The sequence below is a fragment of the Prenolepis imparis genome, unplaced genomic scaffold (assembly GCF_030444845.1).
Source record: "Prenolepis imparis isolate NDT839.2.m4 unplaced genomic scaffold, iyPreImpa1.0 SCAF_49, whole genome shotgun sequence".
Taxonomy (NCBI): domain Eukaryota; kingdom Metazoa; phylum Arthropoda; class Insecta; order Hymenoptera; family Formicidae; genus Prenolepis; species Prenolepis imparis.
The window spans coordinates 50,208-67,988 of record NW_028141207.1 but is presented as its reverse complement, the minus strand read 5'-3'; the positions used below and the strand labels follow the sequence as shown (position 1 = coordinate 67,988).

At 29.3% G+C, this 17,781-nt stretch overlaps 1 protein-coding gene across 4 annotated transcripts; it reads left to right on the top strand.

Annotated features, from left to right (window-relative positions):
- The first annotated feature begins 11,341 nt into the window (after positions 1–11,341).
- Positions 11,342–17,737, top strand: LOC145947165 (uncharacterized). Of its 4 annotated transcripts, none has more exons than XM_083056949.1 (7): positions 11,342–11,478; positions 13,819–14,038; positions 14,208–14,432; positions 15,474–15,596; positions 16,427–16,647; positions 16,793–16,952; positions 17,061–17,737. In XM_083056949.1, exons 2-7 carry the CDS (start codon positions 13,840–13,842, stop codon positions 17,225–17,227), a joined length of 1,095 nt encoding a protein of 364 aa, XP_082913075.1. In that variant the 5' UTR covers positions 11,342–11,478; positions 13,819–13,839; the 3' UTR covers positions 17,228–17,737. The 4 variants fall into 4 exon arrangements, with proteins under 4 accessions (XP_082913075.1, XP_082913078.1, XP_082913077.1 ...); XM_083056952.1 differs by having other exon boundaries at positions 11,349–11,478; positions 13,840–14,038; XM_083056951.1 differs by having other exon boundaries at positions 11,349–11,478; positions 13,824–14,038.
- The last annotated feature ends 44 nt before the right edge of the window (positions 17,738–17,781 follow it).

The window sequence follows — 17,781 nt, the reverse complement described above, 5'->3', positions numbered from 1 at the left end:
TATACGTAAAATGAATCCGCGCCGTATTGTATCCGCGGTTTAAAAATTTTAATTTTCAATTGTTTAAAGCGAGCCAAAAATTAATTTTGTATATATTTGAACTGTACATTATATGCACATTATGATGGTACCATCAGCATACCAGCGTACAAACTTTTTGATCTAATATACGTAAAATAAATCCGCGCCGTATGGGATCCGCGGTTTAAAAATTTAAATTTTTAATTGTTTATAGCGAGCCAAAAATTATTCTTTCATATATTTGAACTGTACATTATATGCACATTATGATGGTACCATCAGCATACCAGCGTACAAACTTTTTGATCTAATATACGTAAAATTAATCCGCGCCGTATGGGATCCGCGGTTTAAAAATTTTAATTTTCAATTGTTTTAAGCGAGCGAAAGATTATTCTTTCATATATTTTAACATTACATTGACTGCACATTATGATGGTACCATCAGCATACCAGCGTACAAACTTTTTGATCTAATATACGTAAAATGAATCCGCGCCGTATGGGATCCGCGGTTTAAAAATTTTAATTTTCAATTGTTTAAAGCGAGCCAAAAATTCATCTTGTATATATTTCAACTGTACATTATATGCACATTATGATGGTACCATCAGCATACCAGCATACAAACTTTTTGATCTAATATACGTAAAATAAATCCGCGCCGTATGGGATCCGTAGTTTAAAAATTTTAATTTTTAATTGTTTAAAGCGAGCCAAAAATTAATCTTTCATATATTTTAACATTACATTGACTGCACATTATGATGGTACCATCAGCATACCAGCGTACAAACTTTTTGATCTAATATACGTAAAATGAATCGGCGCCGTATGGGATCCGTGGTTTAAAAATTTTAATTTTTAATTGTTTAAAGCGAGCCAAAAATTATTCTTTCATATATTTTAACATTACATTGACTGCACATTATGATGGTACCATCAGCATACCAGCGTACAAACTTTTTGATCTAATATACGTAAAATGAATCCGCGCCGTATGGGATCCGCGGTTTAAAAATTTTAATTTTCAATTGTTTAAAGCGAGCCAAAAATTAATCTTGCATATATTTCAACTGTACATTATATGCACATTATGATGGTACCATCAGCATACCAGCGTACAAACTTTTTGATCTAATATACGTAAAATGAATCCGCGCCGTATGGGATCCGCGGTTTAAAAATTTTAATTTTCAATTGTTTTAAGCTAGCGAAAAATTATTCTTTCATATATTTTAATATTACATTGACTGCACATTATGATGGTACCATCAGCATACCAGCGTACAAACTTTTTGATCTAATATACGTAAAATGAATCCGCGCCGTATGGGATCCGCGGTTTAAAAATTTTATTTTTCAATCGTTTAAAGCGAACCAAAAATTAATCTTGTATATATTTCAACTGTACATTATATGCACATTATGATGGTACCATCAGCATACCAGCATACAAACTTTTTGATCTAATATACGTAAAATAAATCCGCGCCGTATGGGATCCGCGGTTTAAAAATTTGAATTTTTAATTGTTTAAAGCGAGCCAAAAATTATTCTTTCATATATTTGAACTGTACATTGACTGCACATTATGATGGTACCATCAGCATACCAGCGTACAAACTTTTTGATCTAATATACGTAAAATGAATCCGCGCCGTATGGGATCCGTGGTTTAAAAATTTTAATTTTTAATTGTTTAAAGCGAGCCAAAAATTATTCTTTCATATATTTTAACATTACATTGATTGCACATTATGATGATACCATCAGCATACCAGCGTACAAACTTTTTGATCTAATATACGTAAAATTAATCCGCGCCGTATGGGATCCGTGGTTTAAAAATTTTAATTTTTAATTGTTTAAAGCGAGCCAAAAATTATTCTTTCATATATTTTAACATTACATTGACTGCACATTATGATGGTACCATCAGCATACCAGCGTACAAACTTTTTGATCTAATATACGTAAAATGAATCCGCGCCGTATTGTATCCGCGGTTTAAAAATTTTAATTTTCAATTGTTTATAGCGAGCCAAAAATTATTCTTTCATATATTTGAACTGTACATTATATGCACATTATGATGGTACCATCAGCATACCAGCGTACAAACTTTTTGATCTAATATACGTAAAATTAATCCGCGCCGTATGGGATCCGCGGTTTAAAAATTTTAATTTTCAATTGTTTTAAGCGAGCGAAAGATTATTCTTTCATATATTTTAACATTACATTGACTGCACATTATGATGGTACCATCAGCATACCAGCGTACAAACTTTTTGATCTAATATACGTAAAATGAATCCGCGCCGTATGGGATCCGCGGTTTAAAAATTTTAATTTTCAATTGTTTAAAGCGAGCCAAAAATTCATCTTGTATATATTTCAACTGTACATTATATGCACATTATGATGGTACCATCAGCATACCAGCATACAAACTTTTTGATCTAATATACGTAAAATAAATCCGCGCCGTATGGGATCCGTAGTTTAAAAATTTTAATTTTTAATTGTTTAAAGCGAGCCAAAAATTAATCTTTCATATATTTTAACATTACATTGACTGCACATTATGATGGTACCATCAGCATACCAGCGTACAAACTTTTTGATCTAATATACATAAAATGAATCGGCGCCGTATGGGATCCGTGGTTTAAAAATTTTAATTTTTAATTGTTTAAAGCGAGCCAAAAATTATTCTTTCATATATTTTAACATTACATTGACTGCACATTATGATGGTACCATCAGCATACCAGCGTACAAACTTTTTGATCTAATATACGTAAAATGAATCCGCGCCGTATGGGATCCGCGGTTTAAAAATTTTAATTTTCAATTGTTTAAAGCGAGCCAAAAATTAATCTTGCATATATTTCAACTGTACATTATATGCACATTATGATGGTACCATCAGCATACCAGCGTACAAACTTTTTGATCTAATATACGTAAAATGAATCCGCGCCGTATGGAATCCGCGGTTTAAAAATTTTAATTTTCAATTGTTTAAAGCGAGCCAAAAATTAATCTTGTATATATTTCAACTGTACATTATATGCACATTATGATGGTACCATCAGCATACCAGCGTACAAACTTTTTGATCTAATATACGTAAAATAAATCCGCGCCGTATGGGATCCGCGGTTTAAAAATTCAAATTTTTAATTGTTTAAAGCGAGCCAAAAATTATTCTTTCATATATTTGAACTGTACATTATATGCACATTATGATGGTACCATCAGCATACCAGCGTACAAACTTTTTGATCTAATATACGTAAAATTAATCCGCGCCGTATGGGATCCGCGGTTTAAAAATTTTAATTTTCAATTGTTTTAAGCGAGCGAAAAATTATTCTTTCATATATTTTAACATTACATTGACTGCACATTATGATGGTACCATCAGCATACCAGCGTACAAACTTTTTGATCTAATATACGTAAAATGAATCCGCGCCGTATGGGATCCGTGGTTTAAAAATTTTAATTTTTAATTGTTTAAAGCGAGCCAAAAATTATTCTTTCATATATTTTAACATTACATTGACTGCACATTATGATGGTACCATCAGCATACCAGCGTACAAACTTTTTGATCTAATATACGTAAAATGAATCCGCGCCGTATGGGATCCGCGGTTTAAAAATTTTAATTTTCAATTGTTTAAAGCGAGCCAAAAATTAATCTTGTATATATTTGAACTGTACATTATATGCACATTATGATGGTACCATCAGCATACCAGCGTACAAACTTTTTGATCTAATATACGTAAAATTAAGCCGCGCCGTATGGGATCCGCGGTTTAAAAATTTTAATTTTCAATTGTTTTAAGCGAGCGAAAGATTATTCTTTCATATATTTTAACATTACATTGACTGCACATTATGATGGTACCATCAGCATACCAGCGTACAAACTTTTTGATCTAATATACGTAAAATGAATCCGCGCCGTATGGGATCCGCGGTTTAAGAATTTTAATTTTCAATCGTTTAAAGCGAGCCAAAAATTAATCTTGTATATATTTCAACTGTACATTATATGCACATTATGATGGTACCATCAGCATACCAGCATACAAACTTTTTGATCTAATATACGTAAAATAAATCCGCGCCGTATGGGATCCGCGGTTTAAAAATTTTTTTTTTAATTGTTTAAAGCGAGCCAAAAATTATTCTTTCATATATTTGAACTGTACATTATATGCACATTATGATGGTACCATCAGCATACCAGCGTACAAACTTTTTGATCTAATATACGTAAAATTAATCCGCGCCGTATGGGATCCGCGGTTTAAAAATTTTAATTTTCAATTGTTTTAAGCGAGCGAAAGATTATTCTTTCATATATTTTAACATTACATTGACTGCACATTATGATGGTACCATCAGCATACCAGCGTACAAACTTTTTGATCTAATATACGTAAAATGAATCCGCGCCGTATGGGATCCGCGGTTTAAAAATTTTAATTTTCAATTGTTTAAAGCGAGCCAAAAATTCATCTTGTATATATTTCAACTGTACATTATATGCACATTATGATGGTACCATCAGCATACCAGCATACAAACTTTTTGATCTAATATACGTAAAATAAATCCGCGCCGTATGGGATCCGTAGTTTAAAAATTTTAATTTTTAATTGTTTAAAGCGAGCCAAAAATTAATCTTTCATATATTTTAACATTACATTGACTGCACATTATGATGGTACCATCAGCATACCAGCGTACAAACTTTTTGATCTAATATACATAAAATGAATCGGCGCCGTATGGGATCCGTGGTTTAAAAATTTTAATTTTTAATTGTTTAAAGCGAGCCAAAAATTATTCTTTCATATATTTTAACATTACATTGACTGCACATTATGATGGTACCATCAGCATACCAGCGTACAAACTTTTTGATCTAATATACGTAAAATGAATCCGCGCCGTATGGGATCCGCGGTTTAAAAATTTTAATTTTCAATTGTTTAAAGCGAGCCAAAAATTAATCTTGCATATATTTCAACTGTACATTATATGCACATTATGATGGTACCATCAGCATACCAGCGTACAAACTTTTTGATCTAATATACGTAAAATGAATCCGCGCCGTATGGAATCCGCGGTTTAAAAATTTTAATTTTCAATTGTTTAAAGCGAGCCAAAAATTAATCTTGTATATATTTCAACTGTACATTATATGCACATTATGATGGTACCATCAGCATACCAGCGTACAAACTTTTTGATCTAATATACGTAAAATAAATCCGCGCCGTATGGGATCCGCGGTTTAAAAATTCAAATTTTTAATTGTTTAAAGCGAGCCAAAAATTATTCTTTCATATATTTGAACTGTACATTATATGCACATTATGATGGTACCATCAGCATACCAGCGTACAAACTTTTTGATCTAATATACGTAAAATTAATCCGCGCCGTATGGGATCCGCGGTTTAAAAATTTTAATTTTCAATTGTTTTAAGCGAGCGAAAAATTATTCTTTCATATATTTTAACATTACATTGACTGCACATTATGATGGTACCATCAGCATACCAGCGTACAAACTTTTTGATCTAATATACGTAAAATGAATCCGCGCCGTATGGGATCCGTGGTTTAAAAATTTTAATTTTTAATTGTTTAAAGCGAGCCAAAAATTATTCTTTCATATATTTTAACATTACATTGACTGCACATTATGATGGTACCATCAGCATACCAGCGTACAAACTTTTTGATCTAATATACGTAAAATGAATCCGCGCCGTATGGGATCCGCGGTTTAAAAATTTTAATTTTCAATTGTTTAAAGCGAGCCAAAAATTAATCTTGTATATATTTGAACTGTACATTATATGCACATTATGATGGTACCATCAGCATACCAGCGTACAAACTTTTTGATCTAATATACGTAAAATTAAGCCGCGCCGTATGGGATCCGCGGTTTAAAAATTTTAATTTTCAATTGTTTTAAGCGAGCGAAAGATTATTCTTTCATATATTTTAACATTACATTGACTGCACATTATGATGGTACCATCAGCATACCAGCGTACAAACTTTTTGATCTAATATACGTAAAATGAATCCGCGCCGTATGGGATCCGCGGTTTAAGAATTTTAATTTTCAATCGTTTAAAGCGAGCCAAAAATTAATCTTGTATATATTTCAACTGTACATTATATGCACATTATGATGGTACCATCAGCATACCAGCATACAAACTTTTTGATCTAATATACGTAAAATAAATCCGCGCCGTATGGGATCCGCGGTTTAAAAATTTTTTTTTTAATTGTTTAAAGCGAGCCAAAAATTATTCTTTCATATATTTGAACTGTACATTATATGCACATTATGATGGTACCATCAGCATACCAGCGTACAAACTTTTTGATCTAATATACGTAAAATAAATCCGCGCCGTATGGGATCCGCGTTTTAAAAATTTAAATTTGTAATTGTTTAAAGCGAGCCAAAAATTATTCTTTCATATATTTTAACATTACATTGACTGCACATTATGATGGTACCATCAGCATACCAGCGTACAACTTTTTGATCTAATATACGTAAAATGAATCCGCGCTGTATGGGATCCGCGGTTTAAAAATTTTAATTTTCAATTGTTGATTTAACCTGTGTAGCTTTTGTCATTTTCAACAGATTTACACATCTGTTCGCGACCTTCTTCTTTTATTTACTTAGAATATCACTTCTCGCGCGATTAGAAACTCATCTTCTATTCGCAAAACAGGATCGGTGATAGTAGAGTGGATATAACGATGGCAGAAAAGAATTGGATAATGCGATATTTTAAAATGGAAGCTAAATGTGCAAAATGCAAGTTATGTGAACAGAGATTTAAAATGTTTGAATTGGGTAATGAGATATTTTAAAATGGAAGCTAGAAACGCCAAATGCAAGATATGTGAACAAAGATTTAAAATGTTTGAAAGTTTGGATCCTTTCAAACTACACATAATTAGGGATCATCCAGATTATAAAAACGAGTTGGAAGTTGTAAACTGGGAGCATATTCTTCACGAATAGAAATTAGAAAACGAAAAAGAACATAGTAAATTTTCTTTTTAAAAAAAAACATATTAAGTCGATTCTCGCAAGTATTGTTGCCGCTTTTCCGCGAAAATATTAATCAAGTTTAAAGTATTATAACTTATTATTTAAAACATTATTTTATTTAATTTTGTTTTGGACTAACTGTCAAACTGCTAACTGCTAACCCTCGCGATGACAGCCTTTCGATGCTACGAATATAACACACAACGCAAATCGACAGAGAGCCAATTAGCATTGCGGAAAAGAGGCAACAATACACTTCGAGACTTTGAAAATGACTTCGATACATTCGAGTGGACTGCGATACATTCAAGAATCGACTTAACATGCCTTTTTTAAAGAAAGGATAAAAACACAATATTACATGTTTCGAGAATAATTTTCACTTTGACGAGAATAGAAATTTTGAATCCAAGTGTATTGAAAATAAATGTGTAACCCCAATATTCCTTAACAAAGATATTTTATAAAGATTAAATTTTAATATTAAATAAAAACACAATATTACATGTTTCGAGAATAATTTTTAACTTTGACGAGAATAGAAATTTTGAATCGAAGTGTATTGAAAATAAATGTGTAACCAATATTCCTTAACATGTTTAGAGAATAATTTTTACTTCGACGAGAGAATAGAAATTTTGTATCGAAGTGTGTTGAAAATAAATGGGTAAACAATATTTCTTAACATGTTTAGAGAATCAAGAGACACGGTAGTGTCTCGCGCCTAGTTTGGGCGAAGCCGGCTCTCAGAAGCGAGGCACCGTGTATCTTTACGCGAATCGGACAGTTCGAGATAGTCATAGATTCGGATGCTCAATAACGGCTGAAGCGATCGAGTTTTTACTAGGTTTAATCGATAGATTGAGGTCGAATTATATAATGAAAGTGTCTTTATTTTTGCTCTACGTGCTTTGTAAGCGGAAATATAATAATGCAAAGTCTAAATATGAAAAATTTCGTTTAAGAAACGTCCACGTCATCATCGTTCACGCATACATAGTGGTATCTATCGTGCTACACGCATTATTAATCACACGTATACAACACATGCATACACGTATATCACACGTAAACAACACATGCAATAGATGCATGTAGTGGTAATCTTGTACTGTTCTCACGTTTCACAACAGACGGCGTTAGTGGCGCTTCGCGATATTAGCAGCGTGCGGGGTTATGTATTAGATCTTTTGACATATGATAGGTTAAGTGTGCGGTTATCCAGGATCATAATTGATTGATAGAAGAAGAAGAAGAGATTTATAAGAATCAAGTAATTATTTCATATTTTTTATAACAATATTAACAATTATATTCTTATTCATATTTTTTATAACAATATTAACAATTATATTCTTATGAAAAAATAATAGGATGGTTACGTAACAAGAAAATAGTTATTATTATATTATTATGAAAAAAATATAGTATATCACATATAAGTAGTATTGCATATCACATGTATGTAGTATATTGCATATCACATGTATCGTTACCATTTTATTTTACTATTTCTTTCATAATAATAACTACTTTCATGCTACGCTACCATCCTACTATTTCTTTTATAGTACATAATTATTGATATAAAATAAGGAAGCGAATGAAAGCTAATAATAATAAATAATGTAAAGATAATAGTGCTATAAATGATATGAGCTATAATAAAGAATTTATATACATTTTTATAGCACATAGCATTCATAACATAATTATCTTTACATTATTTATTATTATTAGCTTTTATTTGCTTCCTTATTTTACATAAATAATTATATACTTATGAAAGAAATAATAAGATGGTAGCGTAGCATGAAAGTAATTATTATTATGAAAGAAATAGTAAAATGGTAACGATACATCCCACATAACCTCGGATATGCTATGTATATGCATTTTTTCTTCATAATATGAAAAAATTATCTTGTATGTACTATGTATATACATCTCATATACATAATTTGGATATACATTAACGTACATGCCATGTATATACATATATGTACATAATTGTGGCAATACATTAAAGTACATGCCATGTATATACTATGTATATATATAATTTGGATATACGTTAACGTACATGCCATGTATATACATATATGTATATAATTGTGGCAATACATTAAAGTACATACCATGTATATACATTTGTGCACATAATTTGTATATACATTAAAGTACATGCCATGTATATACATATATGTACATAATTGGTGCAATACTTTAAAGTACATACTATGTATATACATAATTTGGATATACATTAAAGTACATACCATGTATATACATATATGTACATAATTGTGGTAATACATTAAAGTACATACCATGTATATACATTCGTGCACATAATTTGGATATACATTAAAATACATGCCATGTATATACATTATGTACATAATTGTGGTAATACATTAAAGTACATACCATGTATATACATACGTGCACATAATTTGGATATACATTAAAGTACATGCCATGTATATACATATATGTACATAATTGTGGCAATACATTAAAGTACATGCCATGTATATACATTCGTGCACATAATTTGGATATACATTAAAGTACATGCCATGTATATACATATATGTACATAATTGTGGCAATACATTAAAGTACATGCCATGTATATACTGTGTATATATATAATTTGGATATACGTTAACGTACATGCCATGTATATACATATATGTATATAATTGTGGCAATACATTAAAGTACATACCATGTATATACTGTGTATATACATCATTTGGATATACATTAACGTACATACCACGTATATACATATGTGCACATAATTGTGGCAATACATTAAAGTACATGCCATGTATATACATATAATGTACATAAGATGTATACAAAATGTACATATGATAAGTACATACATAAAATGTGCAGGATGCACAAATAATTCTCATTGTATTTGCCGTTTTAGAAGTTTATGCGATGGTTCTAAAATCGTCTTATGTAAAAGGTATCAATCATGTAATTTTTTTGTTAGAATGAAAACGTGAAAAGTGAAAATTTATCAGTGATTTCGCTTGCGTCATGAATCATAAGTTTTAATTTTTACCAATATAGTTTCATATGCTAAAGATCTATCAATCAGTTCTCTAACTTAATATCATATCATTCACTAAAAATAATTGTGATCTAGAACACTCAAGCGTATCTCACATATAGAGGTCCTGTGTTAGGTTCATTCTTTTCACTTTTTTATTTCTAAATGGGTTTTTCAATTTTTGAAATAAAAATATTGATTATAATTTATGTAGCAATGCGTTTTTCTACACAATAATATACATACTTTATTTGTGCTTTGTGAGTATATAGATCGAAAGTTGTAAAAAATACTAGTTACAGACCAGCGACGTTGAGATTGACAGACGTAGCAACAGAAGTAAAAGCAACTTTCAGGCGATCTTTTTTATCAATATCTGTATTTATTCGAAAAAGGTAAGTTGAACGATATATTCTTTTTTTACATTTTCATTGAATATTTCTATGTGACTAGAAAATCTATGATTTCTTTCTTTGAAAGAAAAAAATATATTTTCTCATAAATTTTATTTGTTTTTTTTGAAAGTTTTTTTAACTTTTGAGTTCTTTTTAACCTTTGCAGAAAAACAAATAAAATTTATCTTTTTAAAAAATATAGATTTTTTGAAAGAAACCATCGAACTCTTAATTGAGTTTCTTCGATACTTTTATTCCATAAACGAAAGATTGTTCGTGTTTTATTGGCTTTTTATTGCAATTTTGTTGTTAATTTATACAATAATTGTCTATAAAAGCAAAATTAAAAACAAAATTCTGTGAAAATATTTCAAAGTAATATTAGCGTCCAAAATCTATAAAATGGAAATAAAATAAATTTTTTTGTATGATAGCAGAAAAGATTTTAGATACTTTATGAAACATTTCTCCTTCTTGATCATATATTTCACACATGCAAAATGGCCTGTGTGATGCTTAATTAAGGTTATTACCCTGCTTCCAAAATAACCTTTTTGACCTGTACGGCCATAGTTGAGATAGAAAATATATCTTTCTCTGTCGATCTTCTTCGCGCGCGCTTGCACGCTATGGCCTCTTCATTAGTAAGCTCTGTTCGCTACGCTACGCTGGAACTCTGCAAGACCATCAAGCGCATGCGCGCCAGACCAACGTGCGAGACCTGGGAACGGCATCACGTCTGTATCTTCGTGCATCAAATTCCATTGTGCATTGTGTTCCGATATTAATACGTTATTTCGACAAAATTTTGTGTTGTATCAAAGTATACAGTAATTTACCAGCTATTCTTTTCTAAAGTAAGTATTATATACATAGTATACACATAATTGCTTAATTTCATTAATTTATACAATTTGTAGTTATATTCTAACCTTGTTTCGACCATGGCTATGTACGAGCTTGAAATAAGAAAGAAGATAAAGTTTAAAAAAAAACTTAGAAATAAAATAAATCAATCTCTAGCTATAATCAATAATAATTCATTCTTATTTTATGATTCTTATGGCATTAATACCAATGATGATTGCAACATTGATAATAATGTTAACGATAATATAATGTACAAGAATTCATGTCACATTAATGATAATTGCACAAACATCAATTCAACAATGAGCAATGAGTTACTTCATAACGTGGATAATACTGAAAAATTATTACATGATGTTAGACAGGAAAGAATTGATATACCGCTATCTGAGAAACTAGCCAAATGGGCTATAAAGGAAAATATTACATTGTCAGCGTTGAGAAATCTACTTTCTATTATACGGGAAATACCTGGTTGTGATGATCTACCAAAAGATCCAAGAACACTTTTAAAAACACCTAGAAATGTAGCTGTAACATCTCTAGGTAATGGAACATATTATTATTTTGGTATTGAGAAAACTTTAAACTTATTTTGTAAAAATCACAAGATCAGCATATCAGCAAATAAAGAGTTTTTATTAGCTGTCAACATTGACGGTTTGCCTTTGAGCAAAAGTACTAATAGCTCGTTTTGGCCTATTTTATGTTCTATCAAATCAATAAAAGTTCTTATGAAACAAGTGTTTTTGGTCGCCTTATATCATGGCACAGAAAAGCCAAAATCTGTTGATGATTATTTTAGAGACTTTGTTAATGAATGTATTTATCTATCAGCTAACGGTATATCAATCAATTCTTGTAAATATAATTTTCGAGTTTTAATGTTAATTTGCGATTCACCCGCAAAATCATTTGCCTTATCTATTAAGCATCACACAGGCCATTTCTCATGTACGAAATGTGATCAAGAAGGAGAAATGTATCATAATGTATTATGCTTTATTGAGACTAGAAATTTTTCCAAAAGAACCGATACTTCTTTTAGAACTGCTGTTCAATCAGAGCATCATACTGGTAGAAGCTTGCTGTTAAATATACCAAACTTTAATATGATAGATAACGTACCAATTGACTATAGGCATTGTCTTTTGTTAGGAGCTATGAAAAGACTTCTTTGTCACAAACGGTATAGGTGGATTCATGGTAAACCACCTTATAAATTACGAGCTCGTGATGTTAATAAAATTAGTGAAAACCTTTTAAAATTAAAACGATATATTCCTCATGAATTTTCTAGAAAGACGCGTTTTATAAATGAGTGTAAAAGATATAAGGCTACAGAATTTAGGTTTTTTTTATTATACGCTGGTACTATAGTTTTGAAAGAGATATTATCATCCAAAATCTATAATCACTTCATTACATTAAGTCTTGCAAGTTCTTTAATGATAAGTGAATATTATTCAAAACTTGAAAACTATGTAATATATGCTCATAATTTGATGGAACATTTTATTTGTCAATCCATAAAAATTAATGGTCCAGATTTTGTATCGCATAACATACATAATCTTTTACATTTAAGTGATTGTGTAAAACTGTATGGTGCACTTGACAACTTCAGCGCATTTCCTTTCGAGAATTATATGCAGCAATTAAAAAAAAAGATTCGCAAATCTGCTCAACCTCTGCAACAAATTATTCATCGTACAACTGAAGAATATAATATTACTCAATGTACAAATATCACAGAAAATGATTCTTCTGCGAAACTATTAATGGAACATTTTGACGGACCACTGATAAATAATTGTACATCTCCGCAATACAGAAAAGCACAGATAGATAATTATTGTTTAAATATTTTAAAAATAGCCGATAGATTCGTAGAGTTAAAAACCAACGTTATTATCGAAATTAAAAACTTTGCTTCGTATAAAAATTCTGTATGCTTAATAGGTTATCGATATAGCAAGCAAGAACATTTTTATTCTAAACCATATTCATCATCTTTGCTTAATATTCAATATATAAAAAAAGATAAAAACATACTTGAAATGTGGAATATCGAATTTATAAAAAGAAAATTAGTAGTACTACCATACAAAAAAAAATTAATCTTATTTCCTTTATTACATGCATAATTTTATAATTTTATAATTTATTATTTTTAACCATAAATATAAGTACATTGCTATTATTATTGATATTAATAATTAAAATTTATTAGAGTTGTAATGTTTAATTATAAAAAATTGCAAAAATTAATATTAGATTGCTAAATTTATAAACATATTTGAATGTACATAATATAAAATAATTAGTTTAGTTATAAAATATCCAAGATGACCTGGTACGTTGTAAAATTTGATGATGAGGACACAGTTGAAGCTGTACCTGACATATGGTACATGAAAAAAAATTCACAATGCTATTGGCCACCTGAAGGCACTGCAAAACATATTATAGTAGACTTTATAAAAAAAAAGCAATCTCCTGGAGCCGACTGGGCACTCTATGAAGCAAACCTTTTAGGCAGCTATGGTAAAATACACTTTGACACATTCTCACAGAATACTTTATATAATAAAATACTCCTAAAATGTTTATACGTAAAATGTTAATACATTTAGTATAATACACTAAATGTATTAACATTTTACGAAATTTTTATGGATCGATTTTTTATTGTTTTTAATTTTGTTTTTTATAGACAATTATAAAATAGCACAAAAAAAAGCCAATAAAGCTAAAAACACAAATAATCTCTCCTCTAATAACGAAGAATTGAAAAGGAAATATAGACGTAGAAGGAGCACGAAAAAAAGCCATCATAAAGAATCTGAAAATGAATATGAATTATCCTCTGAAACCGAAGTATCCTCGGATAATGTTATATATCCTGTTCCAACTCCAATAGAAAAAACTCAATTAAGTGGTAAGTAATATAAGCAACAATCATACAATATTATACATATATTTGTAAGACAAGAATTCTATTTTAATATTTCATTAATAATTTTTTGTATAATAAAAATAAAAAAACTCAAAAATTAAATAATGAAAAATACAAAAATAGGGCAAGAGCTTCAGCAAGGTGTTCGTGCAAAATTGTACTTTCTTACTTTCTTACTTTAAGAATTACACAATCTACAAATTGATGATATCAGTAAAACTATGAATCTTTTATTAAGAAGTAAAAGTAATGAGTGGCAGAACTTATCATTGCATGAAGATGTTTTAGATATCACATTTCCAGTAAATGAGAATTCTTTAACTCTAGAAGACTTGTTAGATTCTGAACATAAGTAATGATTGGTAAAGTATATTTGATTATAAATTGATTATAAAAACGTTTTAATGTGAATTATTTAAATTATATAAAACTTTTTGGTAAACGTTTCTGTCCGATATCAGACCTTCAGTAACATAAAAATTATAATAAATTCTACGCCGTAATTATAAACATAATTGTCGCCATAATGTATGTCAAATTAATCATTAATTTTATTAATACTATATCATTCTGTCGCCTATTGATAACACAGTCAAATGTTTTTGTCAAAACGATAGACTCAATCGATATTATTTATATAATTACGGCAGAATTTTGTTATAATTAGTATGTTGCTGAAGAAGGTCTACTATCAAACAGAAACGCGTTTAACCAAGTAATGAAGTAACATTTTGCGCGAACACTTTGCTGTGGCTTTTGTTCTATTTTTATATTTGTAATTATTTTTTATATCAATGCTTTTTAATATTCTGTTTGTGCATATAGTACAGAAAAAAAATATTTAATCTATTCATCAGAAATAATGAAATAAAGATGTACAAAGATGATTTCTTTAAAAATATACAATATTTTTTCATACATTTTATTAGTATACTTTGTTTTTCTGTCTCAAAAGTTAAAAAGTCTCAAAGAAATATCCAATGATATGTAAAAAGAGTAACGTTCAATCATTATTTTTTGAAGGGATTAATGTCACTGACAAAAATGATCAGTTGAAAGCTTCTACCTCTGTTACTACGTCTAATAAGTCTGAAAATCTATCTGCAGTATCACAGCAGCCTACTTCGACTCTTCAACAGAATAATGGTAAGATTAAATTTGTACATGTAATAATGAAAATAAGATTAATTTTTTTTGTAGTACCACTAATTTTCTTTTGATAAATTTGATATTCCATATTTTAAACAAGTTTTTCTCTTTTTTTATATATTAAATATTAAGTAAAGATGATAAATATGGTTTAAAAATGATCTTGTTGTATCGATATCCTATTAAGGCTTTTGGGTACTCGCTGTGACCATGTTGAATCGTAACGTCAGAAGCAAGAAGTGTCACGTTGAGAATTCATAGATGTCATTTTTGGATAAATAAATATTTTGATACAATACCACTTCAGATGGCTTTAACGTACTTTTAAAATACCTCGAAAACTATGCTTTTCTCTTGATAGCCAATCAACAACTGTAAAATGATCGTAATATCAGACTTTGTAATATGGAATAGCTGTGCATGTGCAAGACTGAACGGACTAGGACTTTATATAGCTATTTTTTACAGCTGTTGACTGATTATAAAGGGAAAAAGATAATTTTCGAGGTATCTTAAGAGTATGCTAAAGTCAGGTGTGAAATGTTGTTTTATCAAAATATATCTTTTCATTTAAAAATGGCATCTAAGAATTTTTGTTTTCTCGCCTCTGACGTCACAATTTTGACATGGCCGGAGATGTACAATTATTTATCAGTGGTCTGTCAAAATGTTCTATTAATAGTTTCACAAAACAATCATTTTCTGCAATATTTGTATATTGAGTATTTTGTAATATGTGTTATTTTTTCTATACTATGCGTAAATAAATTATATTATTTTTGAAGGAAGTGTTGCTATATAATTTATAATCGATGTTTTTATTTCAGAATATCAAAAACGAATTCTAAGAGAATTACACATTCTAAGTTTAAAAATGGACGATATTGTTGAAAGTATGAGTCTTTTATTAAAAAGTAAAAGAAATGAATCGCAAGACTTAACTTCGCATGAAGAAATTCTAGATATCACACGATCATTTCCGGTAAATGAGAATTCTTTAGCTCTATTAGAAAACTGGTTGATAGACTCTGAACATAAGAAACTATTGGTAAGAATTTTTAAGTACGATATATTTGATTATAAAAATGTTTCAATTTAAATAATTAAATTAATATAAAAAATTATTCAATATTTAAGTCTTTATTTTACAATTTTTCAATTAAAGAAATTAAATAATCTTTTTATAATGGCAGTCGCAACATTTAAGTCGTATTGGAGGTAGTAACGTTAAAGAGATTGTACGGAGAATTATGTATCATGTATTTACTAACGAAGTTGGTATGATTTACTCTTGGGAAGGAGCAAAGAAAAAGAAAATCTTCAAGGATTTAGCTGTAGCATCTACTATTTTCTGTAAATTAAAAACCATTAAGTTATAATAATACAATTATAATAATAATCATACAATTAAAATTTTGCAAAACTTTTTACTTTAATATAATTTGTGATAATCTTTTGCAGCTGCCGTACGACTCAATAAGAATACTAATGATTGCACAAATGCAGAAATTATAAGTTTTATAAAAGCATGGCTTGTAAGGAGCAAAGATCGTTTTAATAATAACAAAAATAAACCTGCAACTACTCAAGACGTTAATGAGAACCCGCAGATCAGTAACGGAGAGTAGTCTTAAAATATTTAAAACACACTACTCATATGATGGCAGCTATGGTATAGAATAGAGAGTAAAAATAGTACAAAAGTTTCTATTATTTTTAATAATTCTTTGTTTCTTCGCGTACGTTCACTGTACGTATTATATTTACACACAATGAATTTTGTTTTAATTTACTAATATTTACGGTTCTGATAAAAAATATTAATATATTCCTATATTATTCCTGTATTATTAGATTTTTTATTAATAATTTCTAACATACATATGTTGTAGTAATATATTCATATATTGTAGTAATCTTAATTACACTTTTGCGTTATTCAAGTATTTTATTTTCATACATATGTGTTAATATTATTTAAAAAAAGTGTATAGAAGTTGCCATATCTTGCGCTTTAGTTTTAAAATTACAGTTTTGTTATAAAAATACATATGTACCTTATGACTAACTAATATGCATCTTATGCTCATTTCATATACGTGCAATAAATACAATTTTTTTATTACTTCTAAGTTTAACTTTTGTGTTATTTATTCTCTTGCAATAATCTTTTATATAACTT